We start from the raw sequence: 23,866 nt of genomic DNA on the forward strand, positions 1-23,866 counted from the left end.
TCCCTTATTTCTTCATTTACAGTGTAGTGACGTTCCAAGAGAACAGCTTCGGAGTCAGTATGTAGAGTTATAGTTATAGCAACAAAGACCCATTTCCATGCACAATACATAATGGCACATCAGTATTGTATTAAGACAGATGTGAAAAAACCTAAACCTATCCTTTAAACAATGTGTCCACTCATTGCAGCCCCCCGCATTGTTTTGACACAAGGCTGTTAAGTGTATGGACAGGGCTGTATTTCATGGTATATAGGATGGCAAAGGAGCAGATATCAGTGCTGGAGCATGTTCTGCTGGGGTTTAAAGACTAAGCTCAATATCAAAATAAGTCATAAATAAGTCATAAACGGACTTGAGAGGAAGATTTCCCTGTTAAAGTTTATGAAACATGTAAACAGTTTATGAAAACTGTGACTCTTTTTCCATACCTTATTATATCACAGCTAAGGGGCGTTGTTCAGACAACCCCGTTTGTTGTGATATAATCACAATATATCACCGCCAGGCGTGACATATTACTTTTATAAAACGGTTACCAAATATTACAATATAGAAATTATAGACAATCCAATAAAAACAGTTTTTTTTAAGGTGCAGTGTGTAGAATTTAGTGTCATCTAGTGGAACGGACATCTAGTGGGACGTTGTGTTTTCATTAGCTTAGAATGAGCCCTTTATATCTACATAGGGAGCAGGTCCTCAAACAGGACAAACCAAACACTGGCTGTAGAGAGGGCCTTACATGTTTTTTGTGAGTTTCACGGCCACCATAGGTTCTTCTATAGACTTGGAAGGGCAGGGTAAGGGGAGGGGTATTCAGTTGGTTGCAATCAGCAACCTCACCGCTAAATGCCACTAAATTCTACACACTGGTCCTTAAAATAACCACATTACAAGAGTCATTTACAAGAAAGTAGTTCCCAGCTGCCTGCAGTTGCTATGCAATGTTAGTAAACTGCTAAACTGGCATTCAAGCTGGTCGGCGATCTAATTTATTTTTATTATTTATTTCTAGTGGCTACTGGCTCATCTTCTTCTTCCATTCCTCCCCCTTTGTGAACAATGTGTGACAGAACAGGGCCTTCTCTCTCTCCATCTCGTGGTCATTTTTCCTCCACCTCTCCTCTTTTTGAGCCAGCTCCTCTCTCAGGCTCACCTCCAGAGCATCATATGCTCTCTTCCACTGCTGGTCTCTCAGCTTCATCTCTTTTTCATTGCATGCCAGCAGGTCCAGGGCTTTGGTTCAAGCCCTCCTTTTTTTTGGTGACCCTGCTAAGGAGCTTGTCCTTTTGTTTGAGCTACAGTGCTGTATTCTCCTCATTCAGTGCTGTAGTCTGCTCTCTCAGTGCTGTAGTCTGCTCTTTCAGTGCAGTAGTCTGCTCTCTCAGTGCTGTATTCTCTTCATTCAGTGCTGTAGTCTGCTCTTTCAGTGCTGAAGCCTGCTCTTTCAGTGCTGTATTCTCCTCATTCAGTGCTGTAGTCTGCTCTCTCAGTGCTGAAGCCTTCTCTTTCAGTGCTGTGTTCTCCTCTTTCAGTGCTGTATGCTGCTCTTTCAGTGATTTCATTTCACCGATGGCTTTGTATAGGGCATCTCTGAGTCCCTGCGCAATTACATTGTGAGGGATCTGGTTAGAGTTCTGCCGCTATACTACAGCTGGCCTGCATGGATTTGGACTGTACATGGCAGCACCAACGTGTCCAAATGCCTGAAAGACAGGATACTCATAAAAACATAACCTTTATATTATAAAGACAGCACTTCTTGGAGCTCCTGGTGCAATGTAACTAAGTACATTTTCTCAAGTACTGTGCTATTTGAGGTACTGTATTTTCAATTTCTGCCACTTTATATTCAATTCAACTCAATTTTATTTATAGTACTGTGCAAAAGTTTTAGGCACTAAAAGTAAAGTGAGAATGCTACAAAAAGATTGCTATAAATTGTTTTAATTTATCAATTAACTTGTTACAAAGTTGAGTAAACAGCAGAAACCTAAATGAAATCAATATTTGCTGTGAGCAGCTTTGCCTTTAAAACAGCAGCAGTTCTCCTTGGTACACCTTAACACAGTTTTTCATGGTAACTTGCAGGTAGGTTGTTGTAACCATCCTGGAGAAAGAATGTTCTTCTGTGGTTTTATTATTTAGGCCATCTCAGGTGCTTCTTCATGTAATCCCAGATTAACTCCATGATGTTGAGATCAGGGCTCTGTGGGGGCCATACCATACCATCTGTTGCAGGACTCGTCATTCTTCTTGTTGCTGAAAATAGTTCTTTATGACTCTAGCTGTATGCTTGGGGTCATTGTCATGTCATGAATAAATTTGGGACCGATCAGACACCTTCCTGATGGTATTGCATAATGGATAAGAATCTAAACATCTAGGGTGCCTAAAACTTTTGCACAGTACTGTATATAGCGCCAAATCACAACAAGTCATCTCAGGGCACTTTTCACATAGAGCAGGTATAGACAGTACTCTTCAGTTTACAGACACCCAACAATTCCCCCATGAGCAAGCACTTGGTGACAGCAGTAAGGAAAAACTCCCCTTTAACGGGAAGAAACCTCAAGCAGAACCAGGCTCTAGGTGGCGGCCATCTGCTTTGGCCATCGGTTGGGTTGAGAGAGAAAGAAAGAGAAGCATAATGACAACAGCAACAACAACAACAACAACAACAACAACAACAACAACAACAACAACAACAACAATAGATACTTGACTAGTAACAACAAACAGCAGCAACAGTTGGAAGAAGTCAAGTTAGTAACATGCAGTAGTGGTATATGAATACATACCGATGGAGAGGAGGAGAGAGGAGCTCAGTGCATAATGGGAAGTTCCCCGGCAGTCTAGGTCTATAGCAGAATAACTAAGGGCTAATCCAAGGTAAGCTTGGTTGGCCCTAACTATAAGCTTTATCAAAAAGGAAAGTTTTAAGCCTACTCTTAAATGTAGAGAGGGTGTCTGCCCCCCGGACCGAATCTGGAGGATGGTTCCACAGGAGAGGAGCCTGATAGCTGAAGGCTCTGCCTCCCATTCTACTTTCCAATGGGGTAATAGGGTACTATGAGCTCTTTAAGATATGATGGTGCCTGACCATCAAGAGCTTTGTAGGTGAGGAGAAGGATTTTAAATTCAATTCTGGATTTTACTGGAAGCCAATGCAGCACAGCTAAGATGGGAGAAATATGATCTCTTTTTCTCGTTTTTGTCAGTACATGTACAGCAGCATTCTGGACCAGTTGGAGAGTCTTTAGATACTTGTTAGTGCAGCCTGATAATAAGGAATTGCAACAATCCAGCCTGGAAGTAACAAATGCATAGACTATTTTTTCTGCATCTTTTTGAGAAAGGATGTGCCTGATTTTTGCAATATTACGTAAGTGAAAAAAGGCAGTCCTTGAAAATTGTTTTATGTGGGAGGACAAAGGACATATCCTGATCAAAAATAACTTCCAGATTCCTTACAGTGGTGCTGGAGGACAGGGTAATGCCATCTAGAGTTGCTATATCATTAGATAATGTGTTTCTAAGGTGTTTAGGGCCAAGCACAATAACTTCAGTTTTGTCTGAGTTTAGTAGCAGAAAATTGCAGATCATCCAGGTCTTTATGTCCTTAAGGCATGCTTGGAGTTTAGTTAACTGATTGGTTTCATCTGGCTTCATTGATAAATATATTTGGGTATCATCTGCATAGCAATGAGTGTTTCAGAATAATATTGGCCAAAGGAAGCATATGCAAGGTGAATAGTATTGGTCCAAGTACAGAACCTTGTGGAACTCTGTGTCAAACTTTTGCCTTCATGGAGGATTCATCATTAACATGTACAATCTGAAATTGATCTGATAAATAGGATTTAAACCAGCTTAATGCAGTTCCTTTAATGCCAAATAAATTTTCCAGTCTCTGTAATAGGATGTGATGATCAATTGTGTCAAAAGATCTAACAAGAAAAGTACAGAGAGAAGTCCTTTGTGCAATGCAGTCAGGAGGTAATTTCTCAGATAGCAAAATTGCTGTGGCCCATATCCGGCCCACACTCGACACTTGCATGTGGCCCACATACCGCATTGAATGATGGCACTTGGGCAGTCCACTCCTGTTTGCCAGATCTGGGCCATAAGCAAACCGGGCTTGTTCAATAAAAATGAACTGTGGTCCAGATGTGGGCCAGATCTGGTTTATTTGTTTAATTTTTGATTTACATGTGGCATTGCTATGGTTTGCTTGTGGCCCGGATCTGGCAAACAGGGGTGGACTGCCCAAATGCCATCATTCCATGCGGTATGTGGGCCACATGAAAGTGTCGGGTGTGGGCCAGATACGGGCCACAGCAGTTTTGCCATCTGGGCTGTGTCGTATATTTGCCAGAACTGGCCCAGATATGTTTAAGATAAACAGGCCACATTTGCTGCATCATATGTGGGCCATTTCAGGCTCACATTCAGATTAGCCAGTACCAATTTTGCCACATCTTTACCTAAAGTGGCCTGCTAATGTTCAGCAATATTTGGGCCATATTTACTATTTCAAATGTGGGCCACATTAGGCTCACAATATGATAGCCAGTGCTGACTGTGCCATACAATTGCCAAAAGTGGGCCAGATTTGTTGTATAGTATTTAGGCCATATTTGCCATATCATATGTCGGCCACTTTAGGTTCACATCAAGTCAAGCCAGTGCTTTCTACATAACAATAGTTTATTTGAGGATTTTCAGTCAGGATTTAGAGTGCATCATAGCACAGAGACAGCACTGGTGAAGGTCACAACCCAGATAGCATACGGAAGTGGGCCACTTCAGGCAATGATACAGCACTGCTGGCCTTCTTCTGGCCTGGACAAAATGGATGTGTGCCTGAAGTGGCCTACATGTAAAATAACAAATATGGCCCAAATATCCCAAAACAAATGTGAGCTAATTTTGGCAAAGGTGTAGTGCTCTCAGCGATGTCTAGACTGGATGTGACCCTAAAGTCGCCCATGTGATACATAATGAATATGGCCCAAATATTACAAAACAAATGTGGGCCACCTTTGGCAAAGATCTGGCCCAGTCGATAATCTTATCTTAAAACATACCGAGGCCAGTTCTGACAAAGATACGGCACAGTAAGCACTGGCTTGACTTGATGTGAACCTAAAGTGGCTGACATATGATATGGCAAATATGGCCTAAATACTATACAACAAATCCACTTTTGGCAATTGTATGGCACAGTCAGCACCGACTGTCATAGTGTGAGCCTAATGTGGCCCACATTTGAAATAGTAAATATGGCCCAAATATTGCTGAACATTAGCAGGCCACTTTAGGTAAAGATGTGGCAAAATTGGTACTCGCTAATCTGAATGTGAGCCTGAAATGGCCCACATATGATGCAGCAAATGTGGCCCGTTTATCTTAAACATATCTAGGCGAGGTCTGGCAAATATATGACACAGCCCAGATGGCAAAACTGCTGTGGCCCATTTCTGGCCCACACCCGACACTTTCATGTGGCCCACATACCACATGGAATGATGGCACTTGGGCGGTCCGCTCCTGTTTGCCAGATCCAGGCCACAAGCAAACCATAGCAATGTCACATGTAAACCAAAAACTAAAAAAATAAACCAGATCTGGCCCACATCTGGACAACAGTTCATTTTTTGTCTGGCCCTTATCGGGCCCACATTCCATATCCTCTTCTGGCCCACATACCACATGGAATGATGGCACTTGGGCGATCTGCTCCTGTTTGCCAGACTGTTTGCCACAAGCAAACCATAGCAACGCCACACATAAACACATGCATCTCTGGTGGCTATTAGGGTAATCAATAATGAAGTGTTTATAACAAATTAAATAAAGTCTGCATGTTTAAGCATATTTCAGCCTTGTCGCAATTACTGTTTGAAGTTTTCACCATAAGGTTTCAGAACATTAGAGAACATTATTTCCATTATGTTTTTTTATGTCTTCATTAATTGGGCATAAGACAAAAGTGGAAAGCCATTTAATTTCGAGAAATGATTGTCTGACTATATTTTGCAATAAAAGACAATAGAATAAGATTTCCCTGGAATCATGTTTATTTGTAGAATTAAGCTGCATTAGTCTCCAAGTGTTAGCCCAGTCTGTTGCAACATAAAAATAGATTAAAAAAACTTAAAGGCACAATCCAAATATTGAGAAAAAGTATTGTCCCCAGTATTGGGGATTAGATTAGGATTAGAGGATTAGAACCTGCCATCACTCTCAAACTGATTGTATGGTCTTAATACAGGGAGTAATGTTAAATAATAACTCAAAATTATTAAGTCTAAATTAAAATTATTAAGTCTAAGTCTTTTCTGGTGCTACTAGAGATTTAATTGCATCAGTAATGTCTGTAAACACAGTCATAAAACTGATCATATTTCAAAAGTTATTAGTTGGGAAACACTGTACATTACAAGCACCTTAAGACTGTAAAATATTATACTTATTATAAAATTGTATAATACTTATAAATCAACAATGACTTAATGTTAGTGTTTCAAATCTTGTTACAGTGTAAACTGTTCCAAATGACAGTTTGAATTGACTTTTAGGATCTACTTTATGACCATGTCTCACATCCTCAGTAACAAGAAGATGGTGGTAACCTATCAAACAATTTGTTCAGCCAACAGTAATAACTTACTTATAATGCTGATAATGTATCATTTTAAAACTGCAGAAAAAACAAACTTTGTAGGCCTTCCCAATGTTGGAGCCCTGTTGGGTATGGAATTGATCTGCAGATACATGGTTCAATATGAATCTATGGATATCAGTCTTTGAGCCACAACAAAGGCCAAAATGTGGCCTGCAATAGATTAGGTAAGCCTTGTTTTAAGCCTAGTTGATTGCTGGAAATGCCTTTGGCTATGTCAAAACGCATATCGTAAAATGGCAAGCGTTACTGAAAAGACGAAAGTCTAAGCGAACGATAGGCTCATAAGGAATCTTATCAATATTTATTTGAATTCACAACACAAGCCGCTCTTAACGTACTGAAATTTGGCACCGATTGATCAAACGTGGCAAAAAGGCATAATTGATTGTCCGTATCGGAAACAAGATTCCAAACTGAAGCAGTTGTTGATTTACTTGCGACCCCTACCGGCTGGTTAAGAGGAGTGAGGAGTCAGTCAATGGCAGTATAAAACAGAGCAGTCAATGGCGTTATAAAATAGTTTTTTCAAAACTTGTGAATCACCACAACCACAAGAGGTCCTTAAGCATACAATCATAAATTATGCACCAAAAATATTAATCTGATGGGTCCAGTAGTATGCGAGTAGCTGTGGACAGATATGCACACACACACACACACACACACACACACAACCAAACGCATGATCCCCTCCAGGCTTACACCTGGCGGAGACAATAAAGCTACCACCAGCCACCATCAAGGTTAGCTTAGCACAAAGACTGGAAATGGGAAAACAGTTAGCCTGTCCGAAGGTAACAAAATCTGCCTACTAACATCTCCAAAGTTCACTAATTAACATGTTACACCTCGTTTGTTTAGTCCATTCAAAAACTCAAGCCAAAAAATGGAAACAGTATAGTTCTTCTTTGCTAACTCTTGGCAATAAAGTGAGCGTTTTTCCAAAAAATGTTGAATATTTCTAGCTTCATGATCTCTTTTTTTCACCTTGCTTTTGTTCACTTCCGCATTTGTTCCTGGTCCTTTCCATCCCTCTTTGATTTGGTATTAATCTGCTGAAATGTTGCTTTCTTCAGGTGTGATGAGTATGTGACCCAGCTGGATGAGATGCAAAGGCAGCTGGCTGCAGCTGAGGATGAGAAGAAGACGCTGAACTCCCTCCTGCGGATGGCCATCCAGCAGAAACTGGCCCTAACCCAGCGCCTGGAGGATTTGGCCTTTGATCAAGAGCAGACCCACCGGACCCGCGGGAGCAGGCTGACCCGCGGGAAGACCAGCACCCCCAAAGTAAGTCCCCCAGTCTCTGCTTCGACCTCCAACCTTGCCCATGGCTCCACTTCAGCTTTGGCCCCCTGTAGCCTCCCCCCTCCCAGCCTTACTAGTCCTACGTCAATATTTTCTGATGATCCCTCTGTCCCCCTTAGCCCATCCATGGTCAGTGCAGCTGCTGCAGCTCTGGCCTCAGCTCTCACCTCCCCTACCAGACATATACCCCCTCGCAGTCCGTCATCACCAGCAGTCACCTCATCGGTTGGCCCTGTGGCTCCAGAGAGCCCCCCATCTCTGGAGGCCCCCTCCTCTTCCTCATCCCAGACCCCGCCTTCAACCCCTCTGAGGCTGGCTCACTCCCAGTGGACCCTGGGGGTGCGGACGTTTATGGTTGACTCCCAAAGTTTCAGTGTCAATATCTCTCCCGCTCTGCCCCGTAGCCCGGGACTCTCCAGGCACTACACCCCAGACTCTCAACCCTCTCCCCTGTCAACCTCTACCACCACCACCACCACCAGGTCTGCCCAGCCAGGATCTGGCCCCTCCTCTCCCTACCGTTCCCCTATTCTGGGACTCAGGCGCTCCCTGTGGAGCCCCTCACCCCGAACTCGGCCCCTGTCCAGCCTGACACGCTCCTCAGTCCTCCACACCCCTTCCTCATCCTCCCCTTACTCCTCCTCCCACTCTTCTTCCTCCTCCCACAGCTATTCATCTGCCTACTACAGCTCCTCTCCCGCTTTTACCCCCTCTAGCTCCTACCTCACCTCAGGCACCTCCACCTCCTACAGCCACTCCAGCCACTACACTCCCCTCTACCCCAGATACTACAGTTCCTACCGGCCCCGACACTGACAGCCTAAAACCTTTATTGTTCCACCAGGCTCCTTATTGACAATAAAACTGCAACTCCCATCATCCCTCTCTTTCCGTCACCTGAGAAAATGGGGGCTCACAGAGAGGAGGACAGAGTGGTTTCCTTTTTCCCATTTCCTGTTTTCCTGTGCCTAAGCTTTGGCCAATGGGTTCTGAATGTTCAGTGACTTTGCTCAGGGATTTGACATAAGGAGCACAAGCGGCCCCGCCTTGCTTTTATTCTGAGACTGCTGATTGGTCCAGGAGGACGTTAATAGAGACTTTTTAATGAGAGTTTTTAGCATTTAGGTTCTTCAGGTTGAGACCACACATGCATGAAGCGATTAAAACACAGAGGCATTCAGACATTGACTGGACACTTGGCGGACACTTTTCACAGGTACGAATGAGTGCCATGACACAATAAATACCCTCTATATTCAGTGTAATATCCACTGTGTTTTAAATGGTAGTGAGTCTCATATACTGTATACACGAACACTTTAAACCAAATATCTTTCAGCGCAAGGATTCTTCTTTGTTGATGAAATACTTGGATGCTTAAGGGATGAGTATGCTTCAAATGAACTAGGTCGTACAAAGTCTCATCCAAACATGTCTGAACGCAAAGGTGTTTATACCTGTTATGAATGGCCATGCTCTATGGCAGAGATAAAAGCCTGTCATCATAGACGGAGTTGAAGAAATGGGGATAACAGCACACACGTTCAGCATGCCTTCTCCTCAAAGGCATTCATTGCCCTAGTGACAGCAGAAGTTGTGAAGAACAAAAACAGAGATAGTCTGGAATCTTTTACACCTCCACATACCTGACCAATCTTTGCGTGAAGCTGGAATGCTTGTTGCATTGTCGGATACAAAAAAATTGGATTTTTTCAGTTCCTTCTTTGGAAAGGTATGAGGGGAGGGTATTTGAGATGTTGCTCGTCAATCCAACAGAGACTTGAAGCATACTGACCCCTTTATTGTTTCAGCTTTCACTCTCTAATCTTACACAAGACACACACAGCTTGTATGATGAGACAACCGTGGATGAGGAATGACTGACCAGTCACTGGTATGCATTGAATATTTTTCTGTCATGGTGGGCACTGCTTTCCAAAAGCAATCCATAAGTGCACCTCAGTGAGTAGTGTTCTTCATCTCTTGTCCAGGGTTGTTACCATCATCAGTTCAACCTTTAGCATATTTTGTTCATCTCTAGCACCACCCAGAGGTTGCTATGTACTCAGCTATGCATGTTCACATTTGGATGCTCTTATACTGCAGACTCCTTACCCTTCCACATGAAAAATTGACTTCACAGAGGTGCAGGCTTCATGGAAGGTTGTGACAAAGAAGAACGAATGAGAAGGAGGAAGGAAGGCGGAGAGCACTCAAACATGGCATATGACCAGTGTAGAATCAGCTGAATCCCATAGTAAAGTCATTGTACAAAGAAGTGATATGACTTAGAGTTAGCTCTGGGGTGTCTCTAAATAGTATGAAGTTGCTTTCTCTTCATTTCTCCTTATTTGGACCTGCCTCAAGTATATCAACTATTAAAGGCATAACTTAACGTAGGCATAACTTACATTAGAAAAATAGATTGACTATTAAAAAGAAATCCTCAACCAGCCAAAATTATCCAGCATATCACCTGTCAGTTGCTGTCCCTGATATAACAGGGTGACATAGTGAGTTGAGAGATTTTTTTTAACTGCAAGTGTCTTTGAGTAAGATACAAATCCCTACCAGTTATACTGGTTACAATTTCAAATATGAAATGAGCTGCTTTTTGAAGCAGGGTATGAATCTCACAATAATTTGAAAATTGATTCTTTTTGGTCATGCGCCACCATGCCAAATTCAGTTCTCATGCAACATAAGATCTCAACTCTTGCGGGCTATTTTTGCAGCCTAATTTTTGTAACATGTTTGGACATTGAACTAGACTGCTGTATGACTATTAGCTTACTAAAAGATGATCACTTTGCAGGGACACTGATAGTTTTGGGCGATTAAATCCTTTAATCAGTTTAAATCAGTATATATCTTTTTCTTAAAACTAATGAAAACAATTCAGCAGTTTTTTGAGATGAGTAACCATATCATGAAATTAGGAATTTACTCAACAAACCATGTGATCTGAAGTAAAGTAGAAAAACAACATGACTCAGTATCCCAATTTTCACTCACTAGCAGAAAGAGGAAGTGATTCAAGACCACTGTGACTCACCATCATTGCTGACTTCAGTTATACTGGTACAATAACAATGTAGCACCCTCTTGTGCCTCTGAAGCGATCTGCAGAGGTTTGTCCGGCAACACAGACTGAATGTATTCAGGTTATGTGAAGGCTTGTTCATGGCACTGCACCAAACTCAGGGAACATGACACACCTCATTCAACCTGGAATGAGTCAGTAACCAAAATCAGATTGACTATTAGCATCATGACATAGTTTTGACTGATAGAACAGATCACTTTGTTTAGACTGCACCTAATGTTAGAGTTAAGTTGAAATCAAAGTTAAAGGTATAGACTTAAAGTTTAAGAAATATGCTTGTTTTACATCTTACCTTAAGATGAGTATCAGTTTCAACTGGGTGTCCAGTTCAAAGACAGGTCTATTGTGTGTGAAGTCTAGCTTAGCACAAACACTGCAAGCATGGAGAAACTGCTAGTTTATGCTGCATTCATGCAGTGTCAACAGAATGGGAGGAACGGGAAAACCTTCACACATTATTCCAAAATAAGTTGTCTTGTAGTCACACTATATAAAACCCCAGCTATTTTTATTGTGTTCCACTTTTGAAGTGGTTTGTTAGCAAAGTTAATAGCTCCATTTTAATTCACTGGATTGATATTGGATTTTATTTAGATGCAACTGGCAATGATGGTGGCTTTGCAGCCATTTTGCTATCAGTTTGTAGTTCTATCTGTTAGGTGGGAGATATGGTAGCTGTCAGAATTCCTGATACATTTCACTTGTAATTACAACTTGGAGGCTTACATGATCAGTTCTTCCCTCTCAGAAGCTTATAATTACAATATGAATGATTCCGAGTTGGTCCGTAAAACTGAAAATACATCTTCCAGGAAGTGTTTATTTACCCGTTATATGTAGTTACACAGCAAGCTAGTCCCAAATATATCCATACCTCTGTACTGGATTCACAATTGATGTTGATTATCTCATTTGATCTGAGCTGGCAGCAAATTTATTTCTTTACTTTTAACTTTTGGCTAACAGCGTATCTGAAATCCTACCAGTTCAGCACACATGATACCGTATTCCCTGTGTCTGTGTGTGCCTTACAGTACCTATTATACCTTCACAGTGTAGCCTAATAACAAGTACATGCTCTGGCTGATTGTCTTTGTCCGGACACAAAAGCTTTTTTTAATATGCTTTTCTTTCTTTTCCACACCTGCACCTCAGGCTATGAATGCTGGTTTTTATGTATTTGTTTTTGGCTTGGATTGCTTTCAGTGGGGTGAATAATGACTCAGCTATGCCAGATAGTATTTGTAACTGTCAGTAGATAAGTATCTTTTGTCTGGGGGCTGTCCAGAATACAGACTTGGCAAATATTGCCCTATATACCCCTCAGCTGTTCCCCAAATGTACACTTTCCTTTTCCCCCTTTCCATCATTTGAACCTATAAACACCACTCTTCTTCTTTCCTTCTTTATCTACCAATGTAGACGATTTCACGGTTCTCTGTTGACTCTTGTCTTATACTGTAAATGGATGCACCCTCTTACCTACAACACAAACGTCTTTCACTATGCAACATGGGGCAAAAACTCATTTGACAGGCACCTTAATTTTCCAGATTTCTGATTGGCTCCTTTGAAAGCCATGATGGGCCCACATTTTCCCTTTATTTTTTCTGCTAAAACTTTTGAAGCTCTATGGCTGTAGTCATATACTTTGATTTTAAAAGAGCAAATGGCATTTGACAAGAAAAGGTTTTACACACACAGTGTTGGGCTGGATGGTAATTCACTTTATGCCCCTCCCTGACTGTTCCTGCACTCATAGTCAGCTCTTTTTGAAGCCTGACCTTGAACTACAGATTACAAACTTTACTGCTGACCATTTTCTAAAATATGCCGCATGGTGTCAGGTTTTTGAATGTGTATTTACCTTTTAAGAAGTTGCTGGTTTCTATTAATTTCACAGTATGAAAATCAACATGCACTGACTTGAAACATGGTAGTACTGATGCATGCTCATGATACTACTTACCATGGACCTTAATCACTGTCATCTGGAACATGGACATTTCTGGTAAAAAATACAAACTTATTGGATGGTGGGCAATTTTCTTAACGTCATAACCTTTCTTGGTTAGATTAATATGATTTGCCCTCACAGAGAAAGGCGTCTTCCATTACAGTTAATATAAAACCAACCGTGCTGCTCAGCAATGAGCTCAGTGCTATCACTGGTGGCAGAATAAAATGGCACTCTCCCTTACATAGCTTCTGTTCAACAAGTGGAAAAAATCAGAATTCAAATTAGATATTGATGTATTAGATATAGAAATTGATATTTTTTACATGGTTTGTATTAAATTATTAAATTTATGTTTTCTTTTATCTTTGCACCCAACTTTTTTTTTTACTCCTTCCTTTACAAATTTTATGAGCCACTTAGTGACTGAAATGTCCATGTTCCAGGAGATAGTGATGCAGGATTGTGATATGTTGTATCATGGTCCTAGATCAGTCAGTTACATTGTTGCAGTGTAGTAATACAGTGAAGTTTGAGTTGATTTTTACACAATAGTGAAATGAATGTAACACAATTGCTGTTTGAGAGGTCGGGCAAACCTTCAAAAATCTAAACTATTACAGTATAACTTAAGTATGATTTGGATTTTTACTTTTATGGTGCTATAATATATCTTCAGCCATGTGGAATTGGTTTGGGGCCAATGCTGTATTAAGAAGAACGTACTCGATATTTATTATGCGATATTCTCAAATCAGTGCATAGCTTAGTTTCTTGACTCAGTGTAGTCAGAGATACTGCATCAGAATCAGAGTTATTGTCTTTGAGGTGAGGCAAGAGTGGACTCAAATAGAACTAGGAGTATTAGAATCTTTGATGGGTGTAAGCTGTATTTTGGCTGAGGTAAAAGATGGAAACCAGTGTGACCTCCTCTCTGTGATACCCCCACTCTGCCTAAACACACACACACTGGACAAAAACACACACTGTACATGTCACCCAATTCGTCAACCATCATACCTCAAGCTCTATTGTGCTTAGTTTCAATTAGGTGAAAATTTAACTAACGGGAGAGGACCTGAAGTCTGTCAAATGTTGTTTTCTGCCCCATGGTATCCCTGAGATATTTATACTGGAGTACCAGTAGCCCAATTTAATCTGTATACTGCCCCAGAGTCTTGAATGTGGGTATTGGTGCACTAATATGGGCAGCCTTATTTAGGGTTTAGATGACCATGATACTGCTACACACAGGTGAAATACATAAAAAAGACAGGGTTAAAGGTAAGTACAAAGGGTATTTGTTCAGTCTGATACTGATGTACGTTCCCTACAATATTGTACTAATATCTATGCGCAGTTCACAGGTTTTTGGAATTCTTTTCCCAAAAATGTTCCATTGATAATTTTACTCATGTAGCCTGCTTATTTGGTGTTTAAGAATTCTTGAAGACATTCTTTAGTGTAGTAAGTGATTTATGAGTTTGTACTTACAATAATTCATTCTGACTGTGACTCTAAATTGTCATATTCTTATTTGGGTTTATTACAGTCAAATGGATGGAATTTTGCCATACAGACATTTCATAGAGCAACACAGTGCTGTTCTTATCATCTTATTATTTGTGTCCAACTTCAGTGGGCAGAGCCAATGAACAGTAATTTTTGTGAAAAAAGTGAAAAATTGGCAAAACTGATAAATGTAGCTATGGTTAAAACAGTTACTGACCATGGTAGTCAAATATTTTAGAAGTGCACTAGAACATTTAAATGACATCTACACTAATTGTACTTTGTACAGAAAGATAACATGCTATTATATGATTAATATCTACATACTGCATAAATCACATTAGCCCTTCAGGGAGACCCAAAAATAGGTACCCCAATGGCAAATAATAAACAAATAAGCAACTTTGATTGGAAAGTTTTGTCCTTCATTTTGAATACAGCATCCATTTTTGGCAACGCTAGTGGGATGATTCCAATGATGGTGGTGTTGGTTGTTGGTCTGTATGTCAGCAGGACAGTCCACCACGTTTGTCCAACCTAAATATCCTAGAGGATAAATGTTAATGACCTTGGTAATCATTCATCTAGTGCCACTGTGAGGTTGACATTTCAGAGTGAAATGTGTCTTGACAACTAATCAATGGATTGCAATGGAATTTGGTATGGACATTCATGTTCCCAACAGGGTGAACTATAAAAACTTGAGCAATTTTTCATTTAGTGCCAGCATCAGGTCAAAGTTTTGATTTGTCCTTCATGACCAAATATTTACAAAATTATCCTCTCAGCCTCAGCTGCACTTTGTGTTTGTGCTAAATAGCAAATGTTAGCACAATAACACACTAAATTAAAATGGAGAACTAGCATGTTGATGTTAGCATGTGGTTCAAAGCACTGCTGTGCCGTACAGCCTCCCAGAGCTGCTAGTGTGGCTATAAATTTTTAGTCTTGTTAAATACACATCAACAGAGTGACAATGAAGCACCCGAAGTACTGAAGAAAAATATGCTTAGGTCCCCCAGGCTAACATTGCATAAACTGTAGTTCTCCCCCTCTTTTATCCCATGTACTTTTTGCTGGACTTAAGTCTAGCATTGCTTAACCCAAAAAATGTCTCTGTGGCTCCACACACCATGTTCAAAAATAAAAACTAACCTAATTTCTGGCTCCAGAGCAGCTCTGCCCTCAAGAAATGTCTGTCTGACTAAAACTCCAGTCTGTTGTTACAGTATCACCTTGCAATACAAACCATATCACACAACACTAAGAATCTCAGTTTTATTTTATTGTGGTCATACTTTCTTGGTCATACTGGGAGTTCTGCCCTAGCATACTGTAAGCAGCACCTCTGAGCTAAAACCCTGCTGTTCTAACATCCAGACTGTTAAATGTCATACCACTGAATGTGTCTGATGCCTGTTTACTTTCTGACCACTTTATATGCACGTGTACATACCAAGTATTTTAAAGCTTTAACTGTACAGTGTTATGTTAAAATATACTGTAAATATCTATGAATTAATACTTTGTGTGTTGTAATTTGTGATTGGGTCGTCACTATCAATCTCCTCCATTCTTCTCCAACACTAGGAATATTTATTTCCACAATATAAACTCATATATTTAACCTATTCAGCCCTTCAATTCAAGCATTCAAACTTTAGAAAGAAAGAACATAACTTCACTCTCCTTTAAAATACAAAATCCAACCCAACCATAACCTTACAGATGTGTGGGTAAGTGTCAAGTCCTTGACTTTCCTCTTTTAAAAAAACTTTTATTAAGACAGTTTATATGTGTTCTATGTGTCCATCTAACAGCGTCAGTCTCTTGCAGATTGTCAGTAGCCTTCTGCCACAGTGCCGTTCCTCGTACCCTCCCCACAGCTGAGGGTCTGAGCCTCCTCAGCTCTTTTCACAGGTAATAGCAAAATCACAGTCACACCAACTACCAGTAGACTGCAGGGACAGATTTTCACTGCCCTGCAGTTGTAGAACCCATTCACTCAAATTTGAAAAAAAAAAAGTCTTAGCTGTGAGACAGAGGACATGCTGAGTGCTTCCTTAAAAAGCAAAAGTTCCTGACTAATGAAAACTGTTAAAGGAATAATATTAGATAATATTGTAAAATATTAGACAACAGCAATAAGAGGCTGATATTAAGGTCACATTTGGTTACACTAAACGAGGTTAGGTTTAGGGGTTAGGGTTGACCATTCAAAAAGAGAAGAAAGCCAAGGTGGGCTACATATGGGATCTGTGCAAGCGATGTTATTCTGTTTTTCACCTGTTTTCTGTAAGCAATCGTCCTCAGTGTCAACTTACATTATGGACAACAAATGGAGCTTTTGGCTAAAACATCAGCACAGCAGCCATTTTATGTGTAAATAAAATTGCAAGGCATGGCGCATGACAAAAAAGTTAATAACATTTTATTATTATTTTCAATTTATCTCTACAGTAAATTTAATTGAAGTAGACATAGTCTGTGTCTGAAATCACTCCATATTTACTAGATTGATTTATTTGAGTGTTTCAATTCTGAGTGTGTAATTCCACAAAAGCTCTCCTTATTCTTTCCTTTGTCCTTTGCTCACTTGCTTTTCTCACAAGATAATGCACTGCATTTTATAGTTGTGAATGTTAACACTTTGTGACTGCATGGTCATAATATACTGGCTGTGAGTTTAGTATGTTCATGCTCTATGTGCCCTGAGAAAGGAGAGACTTTAAGTTGATTCAAGAGATCTGTACTGTCATGATTTTTTTTTTACCGCTTATGTCTAAACTATTGTGACATTTTTCATCAAAGGAGGAAGATTTAGGAAGATTTCCACATATTGATTACCCCTTCCTTCCGTTCATTAGGTAGTGAGATGGACCTCTATCAGTCTGAAGGAGCCTCCTCTGGCTAGAATAGAGTATATGACTGGATTCTTCTGATACATTTTAGGCCATATTAGCTTCTATCACCTAGCAACCTGAGCCACATGCATTTTTATTTGTTTGACATCTTAAGGTTTTTTTTTACATTATTTATGTGACCTTCATTTGCATATAAACAAGTGTCCCTTGCATCCTGGCATTCAGCTAGAAAAGCTAAACAAATCTATTTGGTTATTTGTATATTTTTTGTAACTTTAGATGTCTCACACAGCACATGACATGTATAATGTTGCTATGGTTGCTATAAAGCTGTAAAGAGGTTGTGTACCTGTAAGGTAATTATTTCAAAGGAATGTGATATGTTCACAAGACACAAAAGTGTTTTAGATGATTACCTTCATATTTATTCTCACATATTTTTTGCGTGTAGAGCAGGGTGACAAATTAAAGGAAAAACTGGTACAGGTCTGAATGCTTGACCCCTACAGTGAGGGGATCTGGTGGCTCTCTTATGCTGTGGGGAGCATTTCGCTGGCATGGTTTGGGTCCACTTGTCCCCTTAGAGGGAAGAGTCACTGCTAATCAAAAGTTGTTCTGAGTCATCACCTTTATCCTGCAATGAAACATTTCTATCCTGATGGGAGTGGTCTCTTCTAGGATGACAATACCCCCATCCGTAGGGCACGAGGGGTCACTGAATGGTTTGATGAGTATGAAAATGATGTGAATCATTTGCTATGGCCTTCACAGTCACCAGATCTCAACCCAATTGAACACCTATGGGAGATATTGGACTGACGTGTTAGACAGCGTTCTCTACCACCATCATCAAAACACCAAGTGAGAGAATATGTTTTTGAAGAATAGTGTTCATCCCTCCAGAAGAGATCAGAGACTTCATATTTCATCATAGGATAAAGGTGATGACTTAGAACAACTTTGTATTGATTAGCAGTGACCCTTCCCTCTAAGGGGACAAGTGGACCCAAACCATGCCAGCAAAATGCCCCCCAAAGCATAACAGAGCGACCAGATCCCCTCACTGTAGGGGTCAAGCATTCAGACCTGTACCAGCTTTTCCTTTAATTTGCCACACATCTGTATCTGAATTATTGTCTATGTAAAATTACTGGACACCTAAGCATCACCTTGTATCTCAACTTTAGTTTCTACTTGCTCTCTTGTTCTCTGCAGCAGCGCATCGACCCCTCTTGGATCATTGACCCTCAGTCTGCTCAGCAGATGCCCGCCGTGTGTGCCTCCTGCCTGGATTTCTCTGTCCACTCTGGGACACAACACAATCCCTGACCCGTGACCATTGACACTGAAGACTCGCCCATTAGAAAACTGTCCCACAATGCCTCTACAGGGAGTGCCTGGCTCACATTTACATTGCTTTGGAGAAGCAAAAGTGATACTGTGACACTTGCTACTGCCAGCAGAGCCACACGAACCTCCTGACACAGTCATTGCCAGAACTACCCATACAGTACCTGTTTATCCATGTATTAATCCAGTCATTCTGACTCATCAAAATCATCCTCTATTCATGTCACCCACAGTGGTTATTGTGTGTGTACGTGTAAACATTTGGTTGAAGAGTCCTAAAATGTGTATCATGAGTGTATCACAAACAGTATGGCACCATACAAGTATGTTAATTCTAGTGTGTATTTCATATGCATGTGCAGCTAGGTTTTAGATTTGGATGCTGTTGACAATAATGCTGGGATTATTTCACATGCTCTTTTCCTGCTCACTGATTTAATGCTTCTTCTCTTCAGACTTTCACCAAAAATTCACATAAACCTTATCTGTATTTTTGTGATTGTGTATCCTCCATGAAAAATTGAACTAATTTAGACAATGGGCAGATGCGGTTTCAGCAGTTCATAATTTGCATATATGTAAGAAATCAAACAGCCATTTAAAGAGCAACTCCACACTGGATGTTGTACTTAGGAAAAGCACTGGTGCACTGATCTTTGTGGATTGAAAGGTTAAAGTCTGTTGAATCTCTGATTATATCATCACACATGTCAGGGTCATGTATGGTCTGTTGTACTTGTGACCAAACCCAGCTATGATGTTTTTTTATGCTATCGAGGTCCAGTTCCACAGTTGACGTCATGGGTAGAAAACTCACTTTTCTCTTCCCTGCTATGGTATTGAAGTGAATGGATACTGACTGCTGAGGTAGCTGCTGTACAGTAGTTTCACCTGGGTTAGTCTTATCAAAGATGTTTTTCACCAGCTAGACACAGGTTGCAGTCAGTATTAGTGCATTTACATTTTAGCAGGGCCAAGAATAATGTTTTTTTTCTGCCAAGTTTTATGTCAAAGTCTGCTTCCCCATCGAGTTGTGTTTCCTCTTAACCTGAACCTTAATGTTGAATTCAGGTGTAATTCCCATATTTACAGCTGTATCTCTCTGGCTTTTTAGAGCTCAGCTGAGACAAGTTTTCAGAGGGTGGAAATTGGCCACCAACAACCAAACAAAGATGGAGCCAGTGTATTACTTTAATATGGCATATGACGTTAGATGGTGATGTCACTACAAGACCTCAATAGCACAATAGTAGGCTACCTGCATTACACAGGGTGTGGCAAAGAATGCAGTAACTGCTAGATGACAGAGCAAGCAGAAATATTAGACTGCAGTTACTTTTTATGTTGATTCAACATTTTTTCAAGGTCATCTGTAGCACAGTGAGTTTTAATCAACTGTGCATTCTGTGAAGCTACTGTTAGATTACTCTTTGAGAACATTAGGGGTCCTATTGCCTTGCCAGTGCAGGGCACGAAGCACAGTGTCACACTGGCAAACTGGTCTCTTCCTGGTATGCACTGAGGTTATTCATTTGACCCACTGGTTTGATAACCGGATGGTTTACACAGAACCATCTGAGAAGTTGTCCTTAGAAACTGTTTGGAAAAGGGCAAGCATTTTCAAAACATACTTGGCAGGTGATTGGATGAGCCATCTGTCTATCACCACCTATCATCGCGTCTCGCTGTTGTCACACCTAAACCAGGCCTTAGCTGCCAGTAGTTCTAGGACACTGATGAGAGTTCAGCCACAAGTGCATAACTTGAAGACTGACAAGATGGATTCTTGCATGCTCTTGTGAATCCAGCTGCCTCACAAGGTAACCAGTTTGGTATCTCGGTGACTCGTTGTGTGCCACAGTGGGAGGGGAGGTGCAGTAGAGGGTGTAGCGATGCCAATCCAGAGCACTGCTATCTTGGTGCCAAGAATGAGTGAGCCTTGCACCATCCTTCTCTGATCAATTAGATTTGACTGTTTGACAGCTCCAAAATAACTGCTGACAGTTTGGGAAGGAAATAGTTGCTTGTTTAAACTTCATATTGCGACATACATGTGATCCTGGAAATAAATTAGGATTTTTAAAATAACAAACATTTTAAATTTAACCTGAATAATCTATCACATGTTGCTCGTCTCAGCCACTTTGGCCTGACCTATTGATTTGCTTTAGAAACTGTACAGAACAATTAATCATAGCAGGTAGTTTTGATGTAGACATAAGTGCGGACATTTCTGTGGTTATTTTGCAACAGTCTGGTGCTGGTTGCACCTGATTGAGTTATTAGGGGACAGAGTTTTATTTCAACTACACTTTATCATGGGACTGCGTGAACTGTTTTCAATATGTCAGTATCTAACACACCTGTTGATTTGCATTAGACATTGTAGAGAATATTGAATCATAACTGACAGGTTTGCAACAGTCTGAGACTGCAAATGGAGCAAATCTGCCACCTTCAGATGGCTGTGAAGAGAATGACCAGAGTAAAGGAAAGGCTGTCAGTATAGGATGCTAGCTGCTGTTGATGACAGATGCTTTTAAGAATCACTCAAGTCTCACAGTCATTGATGCTATAAACATTATAAAACAAAACATTTTTTGTGTGTGATCACGTGTCAGATGGTTAGAGAACACGAGTCACCAGGATACCAAACCAACCAGTGGAGTCACCTCAATGCACCTCAGGAAAATACGCACCTGTGCCGACACCATTATAGAGCCTGCAGACTTAAAAAGAAAAAGAAAAGGCAGCAACTGAAAAGAGACACAACTGCATTGTGTTTTCAGGAAGTTTTTTTTTTAACCCAACTGTAAAATCATTACACCACTCATTCATATGTTTTGTTCCTTTTACATTTATTATTCCTACACATCCAATCCTTCCCTTCAGATGATAAATCCCCAATAGAATATTAAGCACAAACTGGAGCAATGCATTCCAAAAACCTATGTGTGACTGTGACTGTTGCATCATATCAAACACTGCAGAAACATACAAGTCTTCTTGTTTTAGTGGACCATGCTTGGATGTAAACTGGTTCAGTCCACTGGTCCAGATGCCAGAAGCCTCTGTGCTGTTTTGCAGTAAAGTGGGACTTTCTTATCCATCCACGAACGCTGATTCACTTGCTCAACTGCCAAAGCTGAAGCCAAGAGGACCCAAACGGATATGAGCTGGACTTTTTGAGTTTTTACTTAGTAGTGTAGGGGAGAACAATAACTTGCAATTGCATCATTGAACTTTACTCAAACTAAAGCTCTTAGAAAACTAAACCCCTCAGGTTCAGGGTTTTTTCTAGGTTGGACTTTTTAAGCTCTGATCAGACTCTGATGATGAGTGAATTCCTGCACAGAACAGTCATAATGAGAGGGCTTATCTCACCTCAGTCCTGCAAGTTTTCTCGCTTTAGGTCGAACTGTCTCATCATCTCTGAGGACACGAATGGAGGCTTTTTACAGCAGCCTGAAACTGCAACACTGAGGTAAAGAGTAAAAATGGTTAATAATGATTTCACATGACTGTACCACATTGTCAGGATGTTATTACTTACTTGATACAAAATGGCAAAATGTGAAGAAGAGATGACTCATTAATAAGCAATATTGTTGCAATATGTTTGTGTCAGAAATTTTTGCTCTAATAGTCTCCCTTTCAAATCCGAAATAAACTACTCATACTTGTGTTTGCTTTTTCTTGTCTACCTGTTGTATCCATAGAAGAAAAACATGATGTTGCATGTTGGTGATGTCATTGGTTTTGAAGGATGAAATAAGATTTAAAAAGTGGAAAGATGACTTAACAGGGATTGAAATTAAAGTTGGATAAAAGTACAGATATGACCTGTAGTTAACTGAAAGGGGTTGGACTTCCAGTTGAAGTGTAAGCTCTCAAAGAGTGTTAAGAGTTGAGTGTCTGTAAGAAAGAATAACTGATTCTTCAAAGGTCCATGTATGCATGTATGTAAACAAAGTGAGGTCCCCTCTTTGATGGATAGACATCAGTCAGGGTTGCAGGCCTGCTCTTGGCAATTAAAAACATAAAAAAATGCATATTTACAGTTACATCATGAAAAAAGACCTTTAAAGAAAATGTTCAATTTCATTTTTGTTTCTTCAAAATGACCAGAAACCAGAAAGGTAGGAATGTACATGTGTGTGTGCATGCATGTGTGTGTGAAAGATAGAGAGAGAGACAGTGACAACATCTAATATTGTGTAGTTCTGAATTGTGAATGAAACCTGAAGCAGCTGAAGGTCTGAAATGATTGACATTTAAAATGGGAAGAGAGAGGTGTCAACTGACAAAAAGCAATGGAGTGTAATCAGCCAATCTAAACCAGCTGTGTGATGAAACCAAAAAAATCTGTCAGTCACACAGCAGTAATTTTGAAAACCAGACTGAACAAACAGTTCAGTATATATGTATAAGTATATGTGCATGTGAGACTGAGGGTGGTTTGAATTGTGGATGAAAGGAGAGAGAGAGAGAGAGAGAGAGAGAGAGAGGTCTCACATTTTTTTAATAAATTGTGTATGAAAGTGAAACTTCTGGAAGTAGCAAGGTCTGAATACATAACATTTTATTTGAAGCAGAATATGGGAAGAGGATCAGTGGAGGTCATGTGACACACTCTAAGCAGCGCATGGTCTTCTCATATAATCTCTAATAATCTTGCTTTTAATTTGACAAGTTTACATTATTAATTTCTAGTTGACATTGTGGGTGTATGTGATGTGTTATTGTGTGTAGATTTGTATTTTATATAATGTGTTCTCTGTGTTTTTTGCTTTGTACTGTTTGTTATTGTGCTGTTATATGTTTTATTTGTAAGGGACTGCAGATGAAAATTAGCTTGAAGCTAACTCTGGTGCAGTACATCAAATGTTAACATCTATGTTTAAAACTGTACATTGTCCCAATAAATACAATACTACTACACACCCATTATAAAGTCAGAAAAGGGATGAAAAAAAAGCATAAAACTTAAACTGTGATAATTGAAAAACTGTAAAAGATATGTCAAAAAGTTAAATGCAAGTTTAATAGTTCAAAGTCTCATGACCTGTTTAAAGTTT

General features: G+C 40.1%; 1 protein-coding gene across 3 annotated transcripts in view; it reads left to right on the forward strand.

Annotated features, from left to right (window-relative positions):
- LOC122975408 (protein bicaudal D homolog 1-like) overlaps positions 1-22,472 on the forward strand; it is a 64,768-nt gene extending 42,296 nt beyond the window's left edge. Inside the window, exons 11-13 of one of the 3 annotated variants that reach the window (XM_044343837.1) lie at positions 7,771-7,981; positions 16,411-16,494; positions 18,654-22,472. In XM_044343837.1, the coding sequence (XP_044199772.1) occupies positions 7,771-7,981; positions 16,411-16,464 (265 nt within the window). In that variant the 3' untranslated portion in view covers positions 16,465-16,494; positions 18,654-22,472. Of the gene's footprint in view, positions 1-7,770; positions 16,097-16,410; positions 16,495-18,653 lie in introns of those variants that run through there. The other 2 variants (XM_044343836.1, XM_044343835.1) reach the window with 2 other exon arrangements.
- The last annotated feature ends 1,394 nt before the right edge of the window (positions 22,473-23,866 follow it).

The sequence above is a fragment of the Thunnus albacares genome, chromosome 23 (assembly GCF_914725855.1).
Source record: "Thunnus albacares chromosome 23, fThuAlb1.1, whole genome shotgun sequence".
NCBI classification, from domain to species: domain Eukaryota; kingdom Metazoa; phylum Chordata; class Actinopteri; order Scombriformes; family Scombridae; genus Thunnus; species Thunnus albacares.